Source organism: Mandrillus leucophaeus, unplaced genomic scaffold (genome assembly GCF_000951045.1).
Source record: "Mandrillus leucophaeus isolate KB7577 unplaced genomic scaffold, Mleu.le_1.0 Scaffold890, whole genome shotgun sequence".
NCBI classification, from domain to species: domain Eukaryota; kingdom Metazoa; phylum Chordata; class Mammalia; order Primates; family Cercopithecidae; genus Mandrillus; species Mandrillus leucophaeus.
In genome coordinates, this window is record NW_012109697.1 from 76,527 (window position 1) to 96,653 (window position 20,127).

General features: G+C 52.0%; 2 protein-coding genes across 3 annotated transcripts in view; both read right to left on the reverse strand.

The window, feature by feature from the left end:
- Window positions 1-5,923, reverse strand: part of TNXB (tenascin XB) — a 62,814-nt gene extending 56,891 nt beyond the window's left edge. The window contains exon 1 of the mRNA XM_011969443.1: window positions 5,727-5,923. The gene's annotated coding sequence lies outside the window, so the exon portion shown is untranslated. The remainder of the gene's footprint in view (window positions 1-5,726) is intronic.
- Window positions 5,924-11,790: 5,867 nt separating this feature from the next.
- Window positions 11,791-20,127, reverse strand: part of ATF6B (activating transcription factor 6 beta) — a 12,769-nt gene continuing 4,432 nt past the window's right edge. For both annotated transcript variants that reach the window (XM_011969416.1, XM_011969415.1), the window contains exons 6-18: window positions 17,466-17,551; window positions 17,192-17,327; window positions 16,974-17,105; window positions 16,341-16,474; window positions 15,474-15,659; window positions 15,293-15,384; window positions 14,374-14,553; window positions 14,111-14,218; window positions 13,849-13,930; window positions 13,563-13,633; window positions 13,230-13,341; window positions 13,006-13,090; window positions 11,791-12,488 (exon numbers count right to left, since the gene is read on the reverse strand). In XM_011969416.1, coding sequence (XP_011824806.1) covers window positions 12,259-12,488; window positions 13,006-13,090; window positions 13,230-13,341; window positions 13,563-13,633; window positions 13,849-13,930; window positions 14,111-14,218; window positions 14,374-14,553; window positions 15,293-15,384; window positions 15,474-15,659; window positions 16,341-16,474; window positions 16,974-17,105; window positions 17,192-17,327; window positions 17,466-17,551 — 1,634 coding nt within the window. In that variant the 3' untranslated portion in view covers window positions 11,791-12,258. The remainder of the gene's footprint in view (window positions 12,489-13,005; window positions 13,091-13,229; window positions 13,342-13,562; window positions 13,634-13,848; window positions 13,931-14,110; window positions 14,219-14,373; window positions 14,554-15,292; window positions 15,385-15,473; window positions 15,660-16,340; window positions 16,475-16,973; window positions 17,106-17,191; window positions 17,328-17,465; window positions 17,552-20,127) is intronic.

Genomic DNA, 20,127 nt, shown 5'->3' on the forward strand with positions numbered 1-20,127 from the left:
CTCCAGCCACCACATATTTCTCTTCTCTACTTCATGGCCACAGTTGTCAAGATTTATCTGTATTTGGTGTTTCCATTTCCCTATAGCCCATGCATGCCTCAATCCACTCTACTCCCTCCAACCCACCAAACAGCTCCCTCTAAGGCTTCCCAATGACTTTGGTGCTACAAAATCTAAGAGACATTTGTCTTCATCTTGCTTGACCTTCAACTTCTCTCAAAATCACTGGACACAGTTCACCGCATCTTCTTCTTCTTCTTCTTCTTTTTTTTTTTTTTTGAGATGGAGTCTCACTTTGTCGCCCAGGCTAGAGTGCAGTTACACGATCTCTGCTCACTGCCACCTCTGCCTCCGAGTTCAAGCGACTCTCCTGACTCAGCCTCCGGAGTAGCTGGGATTACAGGTATGTGCCACCATTCTCGGCTAATTTTGTATTTTTAGTAGAGATGGGGTTTCACCATGTTGGCCAGGCTGGTCTTGAACTCCTGACTTCAGATGATCTGCCCACCTCGGCCTCCCAAAGTGCTGGGGTTACAGGCATGAGCCACTGCGCCTGGCCCTTCTCTTTTAAAACATTCTGTATCCATGCTGACCAATATGGTAGCCAGGAGGGATATGAGGCTCTGCAACACTTGAGATGTGACTAGAATGACCAAGTAACTGAATTTTATTCAGTATTTTTAAAAGCTCCCCAGATGATTGTAATGTGCAACAAATTTCTACTAAATTAATAGACCTGCTGCTCTAGTCATCCACGTGGTACCTTCATCCAGATTCATGACTTCAGTTTCCAAACTATACACCAACTTGTAAAACACTCCTGTCATCTTCCTCTCACTCCATGGCAATATATCCACCTGCCTACTTGGCATCTCCACTTGGGCACCTCAAATTCACCATGCCTGTAACTGAATTCATGGTCACTTTCCTGTATACCGTTCCCTCCCAGAATTCCCCATTGAAACTCAGGGCCCCGCCATTCATCCAGCTTTACAAGCCAGAAACCTAACAGCCCATTCGGTGCCACCGTATTTCCTTGTATCTACCTGTATTTTCTCATAAACATCTCTTTAATTCATTTCCTTCTCTCTCACTTACCTTCGTTCTAATCCAAACTTCCATCCGCCTCTTGCCTGACAACTGCAACTGCTTCCTGGCTGCATCTTTTTTTTTTTTTTTTTTTTTTTTTGAGGCAGGGTCTCACTCTGTCACCTAGGCTGGAGTGCAGTGGCGCAATCATAGCTCATTGCAGCATTGACCTATGCTCAAGCAATCCTCCCACCTCAGCCTCCTGAGTAGTTGGGACTACAGGTGTGTGCCATCACACTCAGCTAATTTTTAAATTTTTTTTTTTTTTTGGTAGAGACAGGATCTTTCTATGTTGCCCGGGCTGGCCTTGAACTCTTGGGCTCAAGCAATCCTCCCACCCCAGCCTCCCAATGTGCTGGGATTAGAGGTGTGAGCCACTGTGTCCAGCCCTGACTCTTCCCTTTGCTTCCACCCTTGTCCTCTACAGTCTCACAAATGCAATCAGGATGTCCCTCTCCTCAAAATGCTTCAGTGCCTCCCTTCCAAATTCTCTTAGAACACTGACAAACAGCCCTACCATCATGTGTCCCCTGCCCCCACTTCACCTCCCATAACATTTCCCTCCCTCCCTCCATTCCAGCCCCACTGACCTTCAAGTCCCTCACATTCTCTGTGCCCATCCCCAACCCCAGACCTTTGTATACGCTGTTCCATCCGTGTGGAACACTGTTCCCTTCTCTCTTGGCCTTCTCATCCTTCAGGTCTCAGCCCGCCATTTTTTTCACAGGGAAGTTTTCCTGACTAGGTCAGGTCCTCCTACCATGTGGTATCACAGCATCACACCATTCTCACTTGTAGCATTTATAACAATTTGTAATCATATATAAATAAATATTTTTTTTATTTTTGAAGTCCAAAATAATATATAAATATACTGTGAGATTATTTTATTACTTTCTTGCCCACTAGACTATACAGTCCATGAGGGCAGGCATGGCACCTATTTTTCTTTCTTAGCTGCTGTATCCTTGCATCTGGCACATAAGTGGTGCTCCATAAATGTTTACCAACTATATGAATGAATGAAAAGTTCAATATAAACGCAGGACTAGCATTAAGGCTGGAACCAAGGGCAGGACCAAGGTCAGGGCTAGGACCACGGACAGTGTCTGGGACTGGAAGTTGGTTAGACACAGTCACCAGGGCAGAGGCAGAATCAGAGGCCAGGCCAGGGGAGATCCTGGCAGGACCAGATGGTACAAGCACTTTGGAAAACTGTTTGACAGAATCTACTAAATGTACTAAAGCTGAACACATGCAAACCCTATGACCCTGCAATTCCACTCCTAGGAATATACCCAACATAGCAGTACTGCTCATAATAGTCCCAAACTGGGAACTACCCAACCATTTCACATTAGTAGAATAGATTAAATAAATTGTGGTTTATTCACACCGTGGAATAAAATAAAGCAGGAATGAATTATAGTTATATGCAGTAGTGTGATGGATCTTACTAAGATGAGGTTGAACAAAAGCCAGACACAGGAAACAGCATGCTGCATACTTCTATTTATGTGAAGTTTGAGGAGAGGCAACATTAATTTGTAGTGCTCCAAGTCAGAAGTGTGATACTCTAGCGGGGGCAGTGACTAGTAGTGGCATGCTGGGCAGCTTCTGAGGGGCTAAAGGTGTCTTATTTCTTGATCTACATGATGGTTACCCAGTTGTGTGTGTTTGTGGAGTTTACTGAGGCAGGGATTGGGGAGAACACAGAGACAAGAGGTGGGAGAAAAGGTAGTAGGGGGGTCCCAGGATGAGACAGGAGAGAGGGCTATGGCGAACAGCAGTGTGAGGGTCCAGGCAGGATTCAGCTCGGGTGAAGAGTTGAGATGCTGAAAGGTGCCCAGTTCTTCCAGACCAGAGGCTGGGGGAAGGAGGAGGGTAGGGTGGGTGTGGAAATGCTGACCAGTGAGGAGTAGGGGATATGTTACTGGTAGGTGGAGGTGACTGTGACACACACACACCTCCGCCCAACACGCACACATCTTTTGGCTTTCAACTCTTAGACTTTTCTCCTGGATCAGAGAAAAAGGAGTTTTCAGGGCTACCAGCCATCACATTCTACTACCAGCCAGCAAGAGACGGAAAGGGAGCTGAACAGGGACAGAGTGTTTCCACACCAAGAGGTTCCCCACCCAAGAAAGCCCAGGCCAAGAGGCCTGGCATACAGACAGCTGCCCTTTCCTGTCCCCCCAGCCCTTCTCTCAGCCTGGAGTGTACCCTTGGGTAAGAGATGGGCTCTGGCTGACCCTCAAATCCTGTCACTTTGTGTCTAAGGCCATGCAAATCACTCCCACACCATGGGAGCGCTTGCACAAATATGTGTACACATGTACACTTACAAATATGTTAATGTGTGCTCATCCACAAATACAAATACAAACATACCTGCACAGACACACAAATCCACCCACAAAACCTGCATCCTTGCAGGTACACATATGGGTGCCCAGGCACACGTGCACACACACCCAATCTCCCCTTCAGGTTTCCTCCACACCTAGTCATTGGCTGATGCCTAAGAAGGCAGATTTCTTGTTGGCTCCGAGGTCAGCTCTGTGAGTGAAAGAATCTGGATGGTGTGAGAGGAACCGAATAGGAGGCCCTTCCCCAGTGGGGAGCAGTGGACACATGGCCTCCACCATACTTCCCCGTACCCCTGGAGGCCTCTGTGAGATGTCCAGTGCCCCTCCCCAAATAATTGGATTCCTCACCTTTCCCTGCACAGTGGGGAAAGCAGAGAGGGTCTTTGCAGCAGGAAGGAGTGAAGAGAGCTCAGCAGCTTTTCCAGAAAGCTGGTGAGATTGGTCTAGAAGAGCACAGCAGCCTCCATTGACCACACACCCAGAGGCTCCTTCCCGATCTCCCTCCCTGCCCTGTTGCCACCACCCACCCCTCCAGCTCCCCATTCCAGCTCCTGCAAGAATTCTGCTCTTCTCTCAGTACTGGGCAAGCAAAGAATTGGGTGTCTCTTGTGTCTCCCCTTCACCATTCCCCCTGCCACTATGTCTGGAGTGGTTCTCTGCAGTGCGTGTTTGAGGGGAGATATGGCCTCACCCTCTTGGCACCCTCCCCACAGTTGGAGGGCTGGCAGGGATGGGGGCATCTTCCCAAACTGTGACTCAGCTTCCTGGGTATTCAGTGTTGTAGCCAACTTTGACACTTTGCTCATTAGGGACTGCACAGGTCCCAAGGGGTGGCAAGAGGGCTGGCTTCCATAAGAGATGTTCCAGAGATGGGGGTTATGGTCCCACCCCCATGTCTCCCTCTGACCCTCCTGCTACACCACCAGTTGAATCTGGCAATGAGAGGTGAAGACAGGATTCCAGGAGTGAGACTAAAAAGGGAATGTGGGGGTCCCAGACATTGGGCTGGAACCAGGTGGGAAGGAGGTGTCAGGGAGGGGTGGGTTGGGGAACCCAGATGCCCCTTATTCTGGGGAGCTAATGGGCCTAGGAATGGAAAAATTAAGAGAGAGGATTTCCAGACTCCAGTTGAAAATGGTTAGGGGTGCAATGAGAGACAGGAAGGCAGTTTCTGGTCCTGCACCTAGTGGCCAGGTCTGGAGTGAGCAGAAGGAAGTTTGAAGAATTGAGGTGCTGGGTCCCCAGGGACTTGGAGGCAGGATCAGGGAAAAGAGGAGGGGCTGGAGATGCGGGAAGCAGGGGCGGGGCAGGCAGCAGCTGTGGTGTTTCCGAGTTCCTTCCCAGTAGTTCCTCTCAGTTCCACTTCCAGTTGTTTCTATGCCATTAAATTCTTTCCAGGCGAGATAAGGGGCCCGCCCGCCCCACCCGGGGCGTGTCACGTGTACTGGTGGGGAGGGCGGGGTGAGGGAGAGCTCGGGTTCAGACAGACAGAGGCAAGGGGAGCCTGGAAAGGGCACAGAGTGAAGACGGAGCCCCTGTGCCCCCAGAGGCATCTCTCAGTCATCCCAGCCCTGCTGAACCGTGAGTCATGAGTGCAGAGCTCTGGCCAAGAACAAGTTTTAGGATCCTCTCTGCAGGCTCTGTGCACTTCCCAGACCCGAGAGTCCTGACCGTCCCATTTCCGTATTTCCTCAAGAGATCTCCCAGACCTCCCTCCCTGCAACTCTCACACTGCCACCTAGGGAGTCCCTATTTGGATGCCCAAAGCAGCACCCTCTGGCACCTCCTGGAGCCTGGAGCCCAGAGCCTGGGCTCAGTTGCTCCAGCCCGACACTTGGGATTCCGCAAGCACTTTCCTTCCGAGGTTCAGCTGGTCACCAGTTCAGCCTAGTCCTATCTTCCCGCTAGCCCCAGCACCTCCAGGGCCCAGGGGCTCACCTCACCAATAACCACCTCTACCCTGCTTCCACCATCTGACTCTCGGAGTCCCTGGGTTTGTTCCCAGCCCCTCTCAGTTGTCTGCATCCCATCCAAGCCCTGACATACACCGCCCACCCCAACACACACATACCACCCTCTCCTCCCAGACACTCCTTCACAGGGAGCCTGGTTCCCAGTGAATGCTCCTATGTCCTCTGTCCTGAACAGAAGTCCTTGCTCTGGAAGCACTGCTGAGAGCTCACCTGCCGCACCTTCACCTAGGGTGTGGGGATAGGCGAGAAATCCTTTGCCTCTCCTTCTGGGTCTCCCCAGAACTCTGTTCCTTACCTGGGCAACCGGGCAGCTGCAGTGCCTCTGCACCTGCTCTGTCCCCAACCCCGGGAGGGCGGCGTCTCAGGGCAGGACAGGAAAGTCGCCCTCACTTGTCCCCTGCAACAGGGGCTGAGCCACAACCGCCTGTGGATCTCGGCAGCGACAGTGAGAAGGAGAGAGTCTGCAGCGAGCAGGGGAGGAGAAGGGGAGGACCAGGATGAGGTCAGGGAGGGGAGCGGAGATAGGGCAGGTCCTCCCACCCCTCCCAGGCCCTCCCACATGCCACCCCTCCTCTTGTCCTGCCCCACCCCAGCCCCCACTCCCTGTCTAGCATCACTGTCTCACTATACCCTCATCTCAACCCCCAGCCCTGGTCTTACCTCCCATGTCCTTTCCCTATCCCATTTTTAACGCTCACCCTAATTTTTGCCCAACTTGACATCCCCCACCCTTCCTGCCATTTCTTTTTTCCCCACCATTTCCCCACCTGCTGCCCCCCATCTCTGACCCCAGTGGTTTCCTCTCAGCCTATATCCTTCCTCGTGGCCAGCCCCCTTCCCCTTCCTCCCCCATGCTCCCCTCCCATCTCTTCCCAGCTACTGCTCTAGCTTAGATCTCTGGATCGCACCCCAAGTCTATCAGCCAGTGCTGGCGCCCTCATCCTCTCACCAGTTCTCCCTTGGCAGTCCGGAGCAGGGAGCAGGGGCAGGGGGCCGGAGGCAGGAGGCAACCTCTTTCTCCAACTGGGACCATCTCTGGGACCCCAAGTCCCCGCCCTGCCCTAGTCCCATTTCTTTCTATCTTCTCTGCTTATCCCGTCCCTGAGCCACCCCTGTCTGCTCTGCTCAGTCTCTCTCCTGTCACTGCCTCCTTTGCATTCTCCTACCTCAGCAAGTCCCTAGAGAAAGAGCAGGTGAGGCTTAGGCACTGGCAGGGCAAGGGCCTGGGTGAACACTGGGACAAAGAAGCCTTGGGGAGGAAGCTGGGGTTGAGGGGAGACAAGGAAGGAAAGCCTGAAGGTTAGGAAGAAGGTTTAGGGTTGAAGAAAGGGCTAGAGGCAGGAGGCAAATATTAGGTTGGGTCACCTGAATAGAGGGTGAAGTGGTGGAAAGCAGGGTGGGGGGCTGGTGCCTGGGTGTTGCAGGGGAGCAGCAGCAGAGGCAGGGAGAGGTAGGGGCTGGAGGAAACGGGCACTCTATCTCCGGTCCCAGGCAGAAAACTGACAGCCAGAGGACATGGGGAACAGGGAGACAGACATACCCAATATAAGTTTGTTGGGTGTTTCCCTGGCTTCATCTCCCCATGTGCTGCCCTGACAAGGGGCTGAAAAAGAGACTTTTGCTACAGAGGAGAAATATCCCAGCTGAGTGGGAACCCACTACCCCCAGCTTCACGGTGAGGACTGAGTCTCTCTATCCCGCTGCAAACCTCACCACTGAGGTGTAACTTGGCCAAGTCACAGGTGATAGTGAAAGGGACGTGAAGGAACCTATATGTGCTTGATTCTGCCACATGGGTGGCAGCCCAGGTGCCTGCACACCAGGTCAGATCCCCACGGTGGCAGGTGTGTGGTGTTCCTGGGTCAGGGCGTGCCTGCATTGCATGTGGCTGTGGCCAGATGCCTGGTAAGCTCCATGTGGCCAAGGGCAAAGGCACACATGGGCTTTCGCGTGGGTGTCCCCGTGTGTGTCCGTGTGTCTGGGTGTGTGTGGCTGTTTTTTTCCTGGCTTTGATGGGGAGGATGAAGTCAGCATCTTGGACAGAGCCAGGCTCAGCTTCCTTCCTCTGCCTTGGCCTGAAGCCCCCAGAGCCAGGAGTAGGTAGCAGCTTCCCAAGGATCTCCTGGCAGGAGGTGGGGAGCACAGCAGTGAAAGGATGAGGAAGGGTCTGGAGACAGCATCGCACACACAGGGCAGAACAGAGTATGAATTTCCTCTGACCCCTTCAGATTTCTGCTTCATGGTCGTATCTTTTTTTTTTTTTTTTTTTGTGCCTATGCCCTATATCCTGGCTTTATTATTTAGGAAGAATGGTCAACATAAGTACATTTGGCACAGAGGGTGGCCAGGGACGCCAGAGAGGACAGCCAGAAGGATGGTGCTGGGATGTTCTGGAAGCCCACTGTTGGGGTCTCAGAGAGAAATGTGGGATTCCAGATGTACACAAGCTTATAAGGCATCGGGGAAGCCACTGGACGCTTAGCAGATATAGCTTCAGGTTCTGGAATTATCATTGTTTACCATTTGGTTTACCCTTTGGTTTCCAGGCTCATGGAGAAGCTCATGTCTTACATGTTCACATTTTGTAAGAAAAGCACCAAGCCTTGCATAGTGTAGGTGACCAATAAATGCAAGTCAACACTGAAATGTGAAAGGACTGGGAGAGAGGAGGGGGAAAGAGTAATGAGCCCAGGCGTGAAGGCAGGGAAGCCCAGTGGTCAGAGCTGGGGTTGGCTTCACTGAGGTGTCCTGGGTGGTGGGTAGAAAGGTCAGTGTTGTTGAGAACCGTCCACAAGCTCCGGTTGTTCTCTGTATCCTCAGTCCCTGTGTCTTCAGCTCTGAGCCTCCTTCCTTGAATGATCCTCCAAGTTTCTGTCCTGACCTCAGGAGGAAAAGAGATGACAGACAGAGAAAAGGAAAGGAAAGATAGGGAGGAGAGAAGGCAGACACAGAAGAGTAAGGGCAATTGAGGGCAAGGACCTGAAGGATGAAGACAGGGGAACAAGAGATGCCAGGGGCGGTAGTCCAAGAAAGCAGTCCCAGAGAGGGGAAAGATAGAAAACACTTGTGCCGGGCTTCCGTTTACAAAACAGTTTCCTACACAGTGCAGGCATTAATCCCACTTTGTGGCTGAGGAAACAGAGGCTCATAGACATTAAGGGTCTTGTTCAAGGGACTAAGTTAGTAGTGGTGAAGGTGGGCCTCACTCAGGTGTTCTGATTCCTAAGCCTGTATTCCCTCTCCTCCCCAAACAACTCCAGGAAAGGAAAGGATTGAAGACTTAGGGAACAAACAAACAAAGTGGCTTCTTTGAAGCACTTGTACAAAGAAGGGTGGAGAATCCAGATTTCTGAAACTTCTTTCTGCATCCAGGTATTGTGTAGATTCAGTTAGAAGAAATGGCATCAGATGGGGAAGGGGGTGGTCAACACTCCATTATTGAGAACTGGGGGTGGGGTGAGGATGGGGAACACAGAATGAAAAGACAGAGCCCAGGATGAAAGATGGGAGAGAACTAAGAGGCTACAGCTGAAAAGGGGGCAAGGGAGTCTCAGAAAGAAGGGTTGGGACCCTTAAAACTTCCTTTGCCTGGAGACATGGGTGTGGGGAGAAGGGAGGAGGAAGGACATTTCTATCTCGTGACAAAAGAAAGTCACACAATTGTTTTGTTCTCTGCTCTGAGGCGGGTGGGCGCCTGTATTTACCACAGGGACCCAGGTCGCTGTGGCAACCACACATCTGGGCCCCGGAATCCAGATGTGCTGTATCCAGAAGCCATAGCAGAACGATGAGACAAACATCAGGCTCCCCAGTGCTGGCCCCCACAGCTGGGAAGAGGACGGAGAACTGGTGTGGGAAGTGAAGGGAGTGGGGGAAGGAAGGAGGAGGAGAGGATCAAAGTGGGGGAAAAGAGAGGAAATAATGGAAAGGGGCAAGAAATGTGGACAAGGGAGCAGAATGGGAAATAGAAAGGGGGTGGCATGAAAAAGGGAGGTGACAAGCACAGGGTCAGCGGCAGCAGCAGATGAAAAGACCAAGAAGAACAAAGGAAAAAGACAGTGAATTAAAAAAAAATTTTTTTTTAAATAAGGCCGGCACGGTGACTCATGCCTGCAATCCTAGCACTTTGGGAGGCCGAGATGGGAGGATTGCTTGAGGCCAGGAGTTCAAGACCAGTCTGGGCAACATAGTGAGATCCCACCTCTATTTTTAAATTAAAAAAAAAAATTAAGACAGTGAAGCAGTGGATGGGGTGGGGAAGATACACAAGAAGAAAAAAACAATGATGAATAATGGGTCAAAAAGAGGTCGTGATAACTGCTAATGAGGTAGAGAGCAAAGAAAGGCAGGAAAGAAGTCTAGAAAGAGGAAGGGAGGGATGATGAGGTCAGGGATGAGAGAGAACAAAAGGCGGGATCCTGAGGAAGAAAAGCAGGAGATGGTGGCATAAGGAAAGCAGAACAGAAAGACAAAGCAGGCATAGGGCAGGAGGGGCCAAAGAGGTGCAGGAGTGACAGCAGCCTGGCATGCTGAGTGGCCAGAGGAATAGAGATCCACATGGGCCTAGAGGGCAGCAGCCCAGAGCCTGCCCAGCTTTCACCCCACATCAGGTACCCACCCACCATCCTTCTCAATCCCTCCCACCACCGCACTCCCTCAGCCAAGAGAGGTCTGATGTCTCATCCACACCAAAGTGCCAGCTGTCCCTTGCCACTTAGCAGAGGAGCAGGATGTCCTACCCCAGGGTCCCCCACTGAGATGCCAGCACTTCAAGTACTTTCCCGAACTGGGGGCAAGAAGGAGGAAGAGCAACTGGACAATGAAACAGTGGAACACAGATTGGATAAAAGTGGGAGAGAGAAGCACAACAGAGATGGAGACAGAAAGGGACAAGGGATGAGGAAAAGGTGTCTCTATTATGGACCAGGCACTGAGGATGTCATCTTTCATCCTGTCATCAACCCTGATTAGGAGGTAGGAACATCCCATCTTACAGAAAAGGAAACTAAGGCCCAGAATGTTTAAGGACACCTACTATGAAAGACAGGGCAGGGAATCCAGCTCAGGTGATGTGCTTCCAAAATCCTTGTTCTCACTGCACCCCCTCCAGAGATAGGGTGGATAAGGCTCAGGACTCTGGGATAGAAAGCACAGCTGAGAAGCTGGGCTGCCCTCTGGAGGGAGGAAAGGTCTAGTTCCTGGGAGCCCTGGTTCCAGGTTGCCATAGTTACTTGGTCTGTTTTCACCCCAAACACAGTAATGGGTGACGGCAGCGGGAGGGGTGTGAGGGTTGCCTGGCTGGACACATGAGGTTCTTCCTCCCTCCTTCAGGCCTGGGCTATGGGCCAGGCAGCCCCTGTCCAGTCATCTGGGCATTGAGCCCAGACCCAGCTCACACCCTCCAGCTGACCCAGGACACTCCTGCAGGGTCAGGCCTGAGGCACTGCTGGACAGGAGCAGCTGGAGGGGGATTCTCCCAGGTTGGCCTCAGACTCAACCCCTCACTTTGTCCTGCTCCCCTTCTTCCTAATTAGAATGCACAGCCTAGCCGGGCACTTTGCAATGCCGAAGCAGGCAGATCATGAGGTCAGCCTGGCCAATATGGTGAAACCCCATCTCTACTAAAAATACGAAAATTAGCTGGGCGTGGTGGTGGGCGCCTGTAATCCCAGCTACTTGAGAGGCTGGGGCAGAAGAATTGCTTGAACCCAGAAGGCGGAGGTTGCAGTGAGCCGAGATCACGCCACTGCACTCCAGCCTGGGCGAGAGAGTGAGACTCCATCTCAAAAAACAAAAACAAACAAACAAAAATTTAAAAAATAAGAATGCACAGCTTTTTCTGCCTGCCCCACTCTTTTCAGTCTTTCATCTGGACTCTCAAGTCTCAGTCCCCTCCAGTTTAGGGCTTAGAGGATATCCTGCCACATCCCCCTTCCCTTCCAAATATCATCCCTTCTTCACCAAGGCCCCCGCTTTCTGGGCTCTGAGCCTCTGGCCCCAGCTCCCATTGTTTGTTTGAGCTGCTCATCCTGGACAGCAAGAGGAGGGGGAGAACCTGCTTGAGAGCAGGAGACCCAGAGGCTGCTCACCCTGAAGGGTGTGGGGGCCCATCTTTCCTGTTGACTCTCATTCCAGGGATGCGTATCCTCTAGTCTGTCCCACCATAGGACATCATTGCTAGACACAGATATACCCCAGACTTGCGGGGGTGGGGCAAGGGGATGACATGCGGTCTGTGATCCTGCACCCACCCCACCTCAGAGCCAGCTATGTCTTCAGTGCTTGATCCTTTGATGCTGGCTCTGGAGAAGCCACTTTCCCCCAGACTCCCCATCACGAGCCAGGAAGGCAGCCACCACTCCTTCAACTCCCTCCAAGTTGTTTATTTAATAATAATAAAAAAGAAATGCACACACATAAACCTGTACTCCCCCCGCCACCCTCCCTTACTCCCAGTAACTAGCTCCAAAATGCAAAAACTTCCCTTGTCCCACCTGGGGACTAAATTCCCACCTCCACTGCCATAACAGAGAAACAAAACAAAGAATATGCAGCAGCCCACCACCCACCCCACAACTGAACCTCACGCAATCCCCTCAAAGAAAGAAGCTGGGACTGGGGGTTCATAGGAATGAGAGGAGCTCTATATTCTAAAAAGGGATGAGAAGAGAGGTGAATACTCCCACCTCAAATAAGTGCTTAACCCCCATACCTGATCTTTCCTTTACCGATTACCCCAAGCCTGGGGATCAGGGAAATTTGAAACAGTCCCACCTGGCCACCCGGTACCCCCTCCTCCCGTTCTAAGTCAGTGTGAATGGCAGAGGTCAGGGATGATTGAGGTAGAGGGGCTGGTGGGAGGCCTGATGGGCCTGGCTGGCTGCAGAGGCTGGCAAGGGGCCACCTGTGGCATTGCCTGGGGTTGGGGATGGCTGTTTTCGGAGCGAGGGGGGCACCGTGGAGGTCTTGATGTGAATCACCCTGGTGTCCATGACCTCACACTCGATCTGCATCATCTCCTCATAGTCCCCCGGGGCCCCACGGCCTGACAGGGTCTCTGTGAGAAGGGGAGAGTTAAGGAAGAGGAGACGGGGAGGCAAACAGGGATTGGAGGGAGGAGGGGAGGAGGTTGGAAAAGTAGAGGTATGCAGAGAGGAAAGGAAAGGGCAATAGTGAGGAGGCAGATCCATAGTGGGAGTTAAACAGGATGGCAGGGACACAGTTCGGTGCAGGGACAAGGAGAGGGGTAGGAAAAGAAAAGGGCATTGATGAGTGTGGGGTTACACAGGAGAGGACATCAAGAGAAAAAAGGAAGTGAGAGTCTAGCAGGTTCCCCGCCCACCTGCCTCTGCCCAGTCATCTACCCAAGCACCTTCACCAGGGAAGGACCCTCACCCTCATCTCCCTCCCAAAGTCTCCTGCATGGTGCTCTTCCCTCCACCCACTTCCTGCTGCTTCTCACCTGTGGATCCAGCAGCTCTCTGGATGCCCTGCTCCTCTCCCCCTTCCCCCTCAGCTCCCAGGCTGGATCTCCCTGTTGGAACTGCCCCCATACCCAGCAGGGAAAGAGTTACCATTGGGGGCCATGGCCGGCATCACCAGGGACATCTTGGGCCGGGAGGTCTTGTTGTGGCTGATGGCTGGGAGCAGCAGGTGGTCCTGGAGAACAGAGGGGCCAGGCCGGAAGGGTGGAGGCAAAGATGCCAACAGGCTCCCCAGCTCTACTCTACATCCCCCCACTGAAGACAGACTGCTGGTAACCTGGGGTGACAGAGATGTGAGGGCAAGAGACACTCACTCTTCGGAAAGAGACAACATAAAACGTGTCTTCCCGTCGGTCAATTGCATCCAAGAACGCTGGCTGCGAACGGTCTGGGTGGCGATATAGCTGCAGCTGGCCCACAGAATCCCTAGGCAGGTGGGGAAATAGGATTTGAGGGGAACTAAGCCCAATGCTCAGTTTCTACCAGGGAAGGGGGCAGGATGAGAGAAAAAGACAGGAGACCCTGAGTGGAGGAGGGAGGTATAATTCCACTGGTGACAGTAATGACAGGCACAGGACAGCTACTGGGGGTACAGTTCTTGAGAGTGGAATTTCACTTAATAAGTAAGCACCCCACCCCACACTCACCTTTCCGGGGGTCCAGGGGGTTGGATGGGGACTGCCTTAACTGGAGGTGACTTCTTCCGTGGCTGAGACTTCTGGAAGGAGAAGTATCTAAGGATTTGGAGAGGGTAAAGGGAAAAGGGAAAGAGACAAACGGCCCCTGGAAGCTAATGCCACCTCCCACTCAATCCTCCACTTCCTTCAAACGATCCCTCAAACTTCCACAGCGAGATGCCCACTAGGAATCCCCAGACGAGGCCTTCAGCCCTTGTCTTCAAGTGGCCTTCCTTGAACCAGCCACCCGCCCTACCTGTCTCTCCTGGGCCCTCTGAGGGATCTTCCGCCGGCCTCTCTGGTGGCGCTGGACCCAGCCACTCAGCTCGTCAGCAAGCCTGGGCAAATGGAGGAGGCTCAGGACCTCCATGCCAGGCCAAGATTCCCACCCTCCTTGCCCACCCACAGGAGTGAGGAGAGGGCAGGGAGCGCTGGCGCTTTAGTACACAGGCCAGTCAGGCTGATTGCACAGGGCCTTGGGAGGCCGGGGGAGGATGCCCCAGGGATGAATCCCACACCTCAGGGACTCGGTGCGGTTGAAGTGCCGGCAATCAGAGGAGAGGAAGAGCTGGTCTAGGTCTCTTAGTAGTAGCTCCTTGGCGCCCCCAGGGAAGGTTGTCAGGTTCCTGGAGTGAAGTAGGAAGGAGACCACACTTGGAGACTGCCCAGCACTCCCACAACAAAGAAGGCGATGAAAGTTTTGGGTTCCCCTCACCGAAAGCGGGGAGAAGACCAACTCATACCCTCAAAGGAGAGGGGGGTTCTCTCTCTCTCTCCTCACCTGAAACTGGGCTGGTCTGTGGGGCTGGGCTGGGGCTCTTCAGGGCTCTGGGAGGACCCCTGGAGAGGTTCAACTCCATGAACTGGCTCTTGCTCTGAGAATCCCAGCAAGTGTCTCCGGGGTCGAGGCTCCCCCTTGTTCATCCGAGGAGAGACAGGAGCTGAAGGAGGCTCACTGATGCTGTGGATAAAGAGGGATGGAGCACAATGAAGAATTTCAGCTGTATCAAGTGTCTAGTTAAGAATAAGGGCTCCGCAGATGGACTGCTTGAGTTGCAATCTGTTACACAGGCCTCAGTCTGCCTCTGTAAGATGGGAATAAGGATGGTCCCTACATACGAAAAAGAAAGTGCATCACCTAGAGCCTAGAACTCAGTAAGCATTTAATAGTCACTATTTCTACCAACATTATCACCATCATCTACTCTCCACTGGAAAAATAATGGAGCAGGAGGCTGGGCAAGGTGGCTCACGCCTATAATCCTAGCACTTTGGGAGGCCGAGGCGGGTGGATTGCCTGAGCTCAGAAGTTCGAGACCAGCCTAGGTAACAACGGTGAAATCCTGTCTCTACTAAAAAGATACAAAAAATTAGCTGGGCATGGTGGTGTGCGTCTGTAGTCCCAGCTACTCGGGAGACTGAGGCAGGAGAATCACTAGAACCCAGGAAGCGGAGGTTGCAGTGAGCCGAGATCGCACCACTGCACTCCAGCCTGGGCAACAGAGCGAGGCTCCGTCTCCAAAAAAAAAAAAGAAAAGTAATGGAGCAGGAAGCGGCTGACCAGACACATCGTCGGTGCCAAGGACACCAGAACCATTTGTGTATAAGCATAAGGAAATGGCCTGGGCCAAAGCAGGCAGCTAGGAGGCTGTAAGGTGGGCTCCACATGGAAGGTTCTAGTGAAGCAAGGAAGGTCTCACCTGACGGGTCCAAAGTTGAAGGCAATGAAGAGAAGGAAGACCATGATGCAGACCACCTTCCTGTTTCCAGACCCTAACTTGAGCTCGCTGTTCTAAGGCACAAAGAAAGAGACAACAAAAAGGGGACTCATTCCAAGGAGGCTGTATTCCTGTTGGTCTCCCAGGGACAGACTGGTCTTACTTCAGCCAGCAGGGCCTCCAGCCGCCGCCGGAGGGCAGCATTCTCCCGGCGGAGCTGCTGGTTGTCAGCCAGCACTGCCTGCAGCCGAGCCTCCAGCCCCTGCAGGTACTCTTTCTTCTTTCTCCGGGACTGGCAGGCTGACTCCCGGTTCTTGATCATTCGCTGCTGCCGCTTCAGCAGCTTTGCCTAGGCACCCGAAAGGTCAAAAAAGAATGACAGATGAGTTGGCAGAGGGGGACTATGCTCCCAAACCCCAGGGAATGATTTACCCAAAGCTCACACGGCCATTCCCCTGCCTTCCTGACCCACCTACACAGCCAGAGAGGTTTTTCCTCTCTACTCAGACATTCTAGGGAAGGGACCCTTCTCTCAAACATGCCCTGCTACTGCTTCTTAGAGGTGGGAAAGGTTACAGTGCAGGAAGAACTTTCTCCATGCTGGTGGAAACTCTTTCCTTGGTAAGTCTTTCTTCCTGTCAACCCACATTTGTAGGGTTCAAAGTTTAACCTTGTTATACCACTTATACAGTCCACCTGATTTTCTCCCAGGAGGCAGCCTCCCTCCCCAACTATGGCCACGACCGTAGTCGTATAGTACAGTATGACTTCCTTGCCTTTAATTTATGGAGACCAACCCCATTTCTCCATCTGCAGTGACAGCAAACCTAAAGCACCCTAAAACTACCTGGAGTTGATATTCATATAGAAACAGAAGTCCACTCGGACCCCCAGAATGATCTAATGGGTCTGCTTCCTCACTTTTTGCTCCTAGGTCTCAACTCCCTCCTCATCCCACAGTTCTCTCCATGACAGACTTCCCTCTTCCCTTCCCATCACTCGCCCTACTCCTCTCCTCCCCAACACTTACATCCACTTCAGGCGGGCAGGAGTTTCCAGGCATAGGAGCAGGAACGATGCTTTTCCTCTCAGGCCGTGGTAGAGAGGCAGCCGGCCCTTCAGGCTGGACTCGAATAGCACCCTGGATGAGGACAACTGGGGATACTGGGGCAAGTGAGCAGAGGAGGTCAGAGGGTTGTGCGCTAGGTGGGGTCCTTGTGTCCACACCCACACCAGAGCACCCAAGGATTGGGAGCCTCAATGGTTGCAAGCTCCCTGACAAGGTCAATGCAGCCCGCCTCCTTTTCTCCTTCTTTAATTATTTTATTTTCCTTTATCTTTTTTTTTTTTTTTTTTTTTTTGAGACGAAGTCTCGCTTTGTCTCCCAGGCTGGAGTGCAGTGGCATGATCTTAGCTCACTGCAACCTCCACCTCCTGGGTTCAAATGATTCTCCTGCCTCAACCTCCTGAGTAGCTGAGATTACAGGCGACTGCCACCACTCCCCACTAATTTTTGTATTTTTAGTAGAGGCAAGGTTTCACCATGTTGGCCAGGCTGGTCTTAAACTTCTGACCTCAGGTGATCCGCCTGCCTCAGCCTCCCAAAGTGCTGGGATTACCGGTGTGAGCTACCGCGCCCGGCCCTTTTCTTCTTTTTCAGTACCTGGGGGTGGCTGGACGAGGGGCTGCAGAAGGACGGTGGTGCTGGGAGGCACAGCTCTGGGTGGCATTGGGACAGTGGTTAGCACCACAGGTTTGGGCTGCAGTGGCGGCTTCCGGATGGGCAGGGCTTTCCCTGAAGGAAGGTGAGAGAAAAAAACAAGAAATGTCAGGACCACAGGCCTCTCACTAGGGATTCCAAGTGTCAGGAGACCCCATTACCTGAGGAGCCATCAGGGGATGGGCCCATGCTGATCTGGACAGCTCCAAGTGAGGGGGCTGGGACATCCCATAGGAGGCACCCTGAAGGGGATAGGGACTCTGTCTTCACTTCCAGGACCTCCTCTCCTATAAAAGCCTATGTGGGGCATTCCAGAGATACGTTAGTCAGGAGGAGTGTCAAGGAGAAGGAGCTGAAGAAGAGAAAGCTCTCATACCTCTAGGTCAGGAGGAACTCACTGGAGCACCTGGAGGGAGGAAGGAAGTTGGTGCTCACCTGGCTGGAGGAGTCGGCTGAGAGCAGGGAGGCCTCAGAGTTGATGGAAGAACATGGAGAGACAGGTTCTATCTTGGTCTGGACATCTGTGGGAAGCAGGATGAGGCAAAAGCTGGATATCATGTAAACACTGAAGGGTTAAGAGGGTTAAGATGAGAGGCTGGGCGCAGTGGCTCACGCCTGTAATCCCAGCACTTTGGGAGGCCAAGGCGGGCAGATCACCTGAGGTCGGAAGTTCGAGACCAGCTTGACCAACATGGAGAAACCCCATCTCTACTAAAAATACAAAATTAGTCAGGCATGGTGGCACATCCCTGTCATCCCAGATACTCAGGAGACTGAGGCAGGAGAATCGCTTGAACCTGGGAGGTAGAGGTTGCGGTGGGCTGAGATCGCGCCATTGCACTCCAGCCTGGGCAAGAAGAGCAAAACTCCGTCTCAAAAAAATAAAAAAGAGGGTTAAGATGGGGAAATGGGTCCTTTCTCTTTGAACCTGAAAATAAAACTCTTCTGGCCCTAGACTGCAGGCAATCCAGGAGGGGAAGTCACAGAGCTGCTCACCCGCTGGCTCTCCACACCACTTCGCCTAGTGCTTCCCTTTCTCCTTCAGGGGCTCCTCTAATTTTTCTCATCCTGGCTCCATGTTCCTCAAGGCTGTTCTTGCTCTTCTGCTTTTCCCTCTTTCTTGTTCACAGAACTTGTCTATTCACATAAAATAGGCCTGAGCAGTGGAAGGTGCAGGGGGTCTCCAGCATTTACATGGCCCAAATTCTGATCTTGCTGGATTTCCACCTTATCCTGGCCCAATGCATCTCCATGCTGACAACTGCCAAGTCTGCATCTCCCCCTGGCTACTCACCTGCACCAGATTCTGACTTCCAAGCTGCCTGCTGGTCCCTTCCATTCTCACGCCTCAACAGTCACCCAAATCTAACCGGCCATAAATGAGGCTTCCTGATTGCCCTGTCACACAAATTTTCCTCCTAGGCACCAAAGAGCAAAGCCTCAGTCATCTCTGAGCCTTCACGGCCTCTATTAAATCTGCCTTTACGACTTGTTGATCACTCCATGAAAGAAAATGCTAGGCCCCATGTTGGTGAAATAAAATCCTTCTGAGGGCCAGATTCAGCCCACAGGTCAACAGTCCACCACTACCTATGGTCCATACTGTTCACTTTGGTACTTAATTACATAACCACTAAGATTGCTTTTTAAAACTTCAATGTACATTTTTGAATAGATAATACGGTCATGATACAAATCCAAAGGAATAAAGGAAAATTAAGTGGAAAAAAAAAAATCTTCCCTTCCCTGTCCTCCAGCCACTCAGATTCCCTGCACAGAGGTAACCACTATCAGAACTATTTAACCATGGTTGGGCAAGGTGGCGCACGCCTGTAATCCCAGCACTTTGGGAGGCTGACAGCCAACGCAAGTGGATCGCTTGAAGCCAGGAATTCGACACCAGCCTGAACAACATGGCAAAACCGTCTCTACCAAAAATACCTAAAAAATAGCCAGGCCTGGTGGCGCGTGCCTGTAGTCCTAGCTACTAGGGGAGCTGAGGCAGGAAAATCACTTAAACCCAGAAAACGGAGGTTGCAGTGAGTGGAGGTCATACCACTACACTCCGGCCTGGGTGACAGGGCAGAAAAATCACTTAAACCCAGGAAACGGAGGTTGCAGTGAGTGGAGATCACGCCACTATACTCTGGCCTGGGTGACAGGGCAAGACTCTGTCTCAAAAAAAAAAAAAAAAGGGTAACTATTTAACCATGATGTATTATAACCCTCACAAAACTCCCCAAAAGTAAGAACTATATCCTATGTCCATTGAGGGTAAAGTACAGGCCCTCAAAAAATACCTAAGTATGGAGGAGAATCTGACACTAATAACACTATGTGATGCAAAGCCACCAACAATCTTTTTGCTGCTAACGGCAGTGGGCGATCTCGGCTCACTGCAAGCTCTGTCTCCCAGGTTTACGCCATTCTCCTGCCTCACCCTCCCAAGTAGCTGAGACTACAGGTGCCCGCCACCACGCCCAGCTAATTTTTTATATTTTTAGTAGAGACGGGGCTTCACTGTGTTAGCCAGGATGATCTCAATATCCTGATCTCGTGATCCACCCACCTCAGCCTCCCAAAGTGCTGGGATTACAGGCATAAGCCACCGCGTCCGGCCTGCTAACAGTATTTCAATCCTTATTTTGTGTGTCTTCTTTATGACATTTATTAATTTGCTGGATATAATCTGTTTGTCCTTCCAAATCCACTCTCCATCTCTCCCTGCTGTCCTCTGAGATCCAGGAAGAACCTGAATGGACTGCATAAGTGGGCTCCCTGGTTGGAGTTCAGCTGGTGAGAGATGGTGCCAGGAGATCCAGAAGGTACTTTGAAATCAACAATCAACATGTCTACTGGGCATGGTGGCTTATGCCTGTAATCCCAGCACTTTGGGAGGCCAAGGTGGGTGGATCACTTGAAGTCGGGAATTCAAGACCAGTCTAACATGGAGAAACCCTGTCTCTACTAAAAATACAAAATTAGCTGGGCGTAGTAGAGTATGCCTATAATCCCAGCTACTCAGGAGGCTGAGGCAGGAGAATCACTTGAACCTGGGAGGCAGAGGTTACGGTGAGCCGAGATCACACTATTGCAC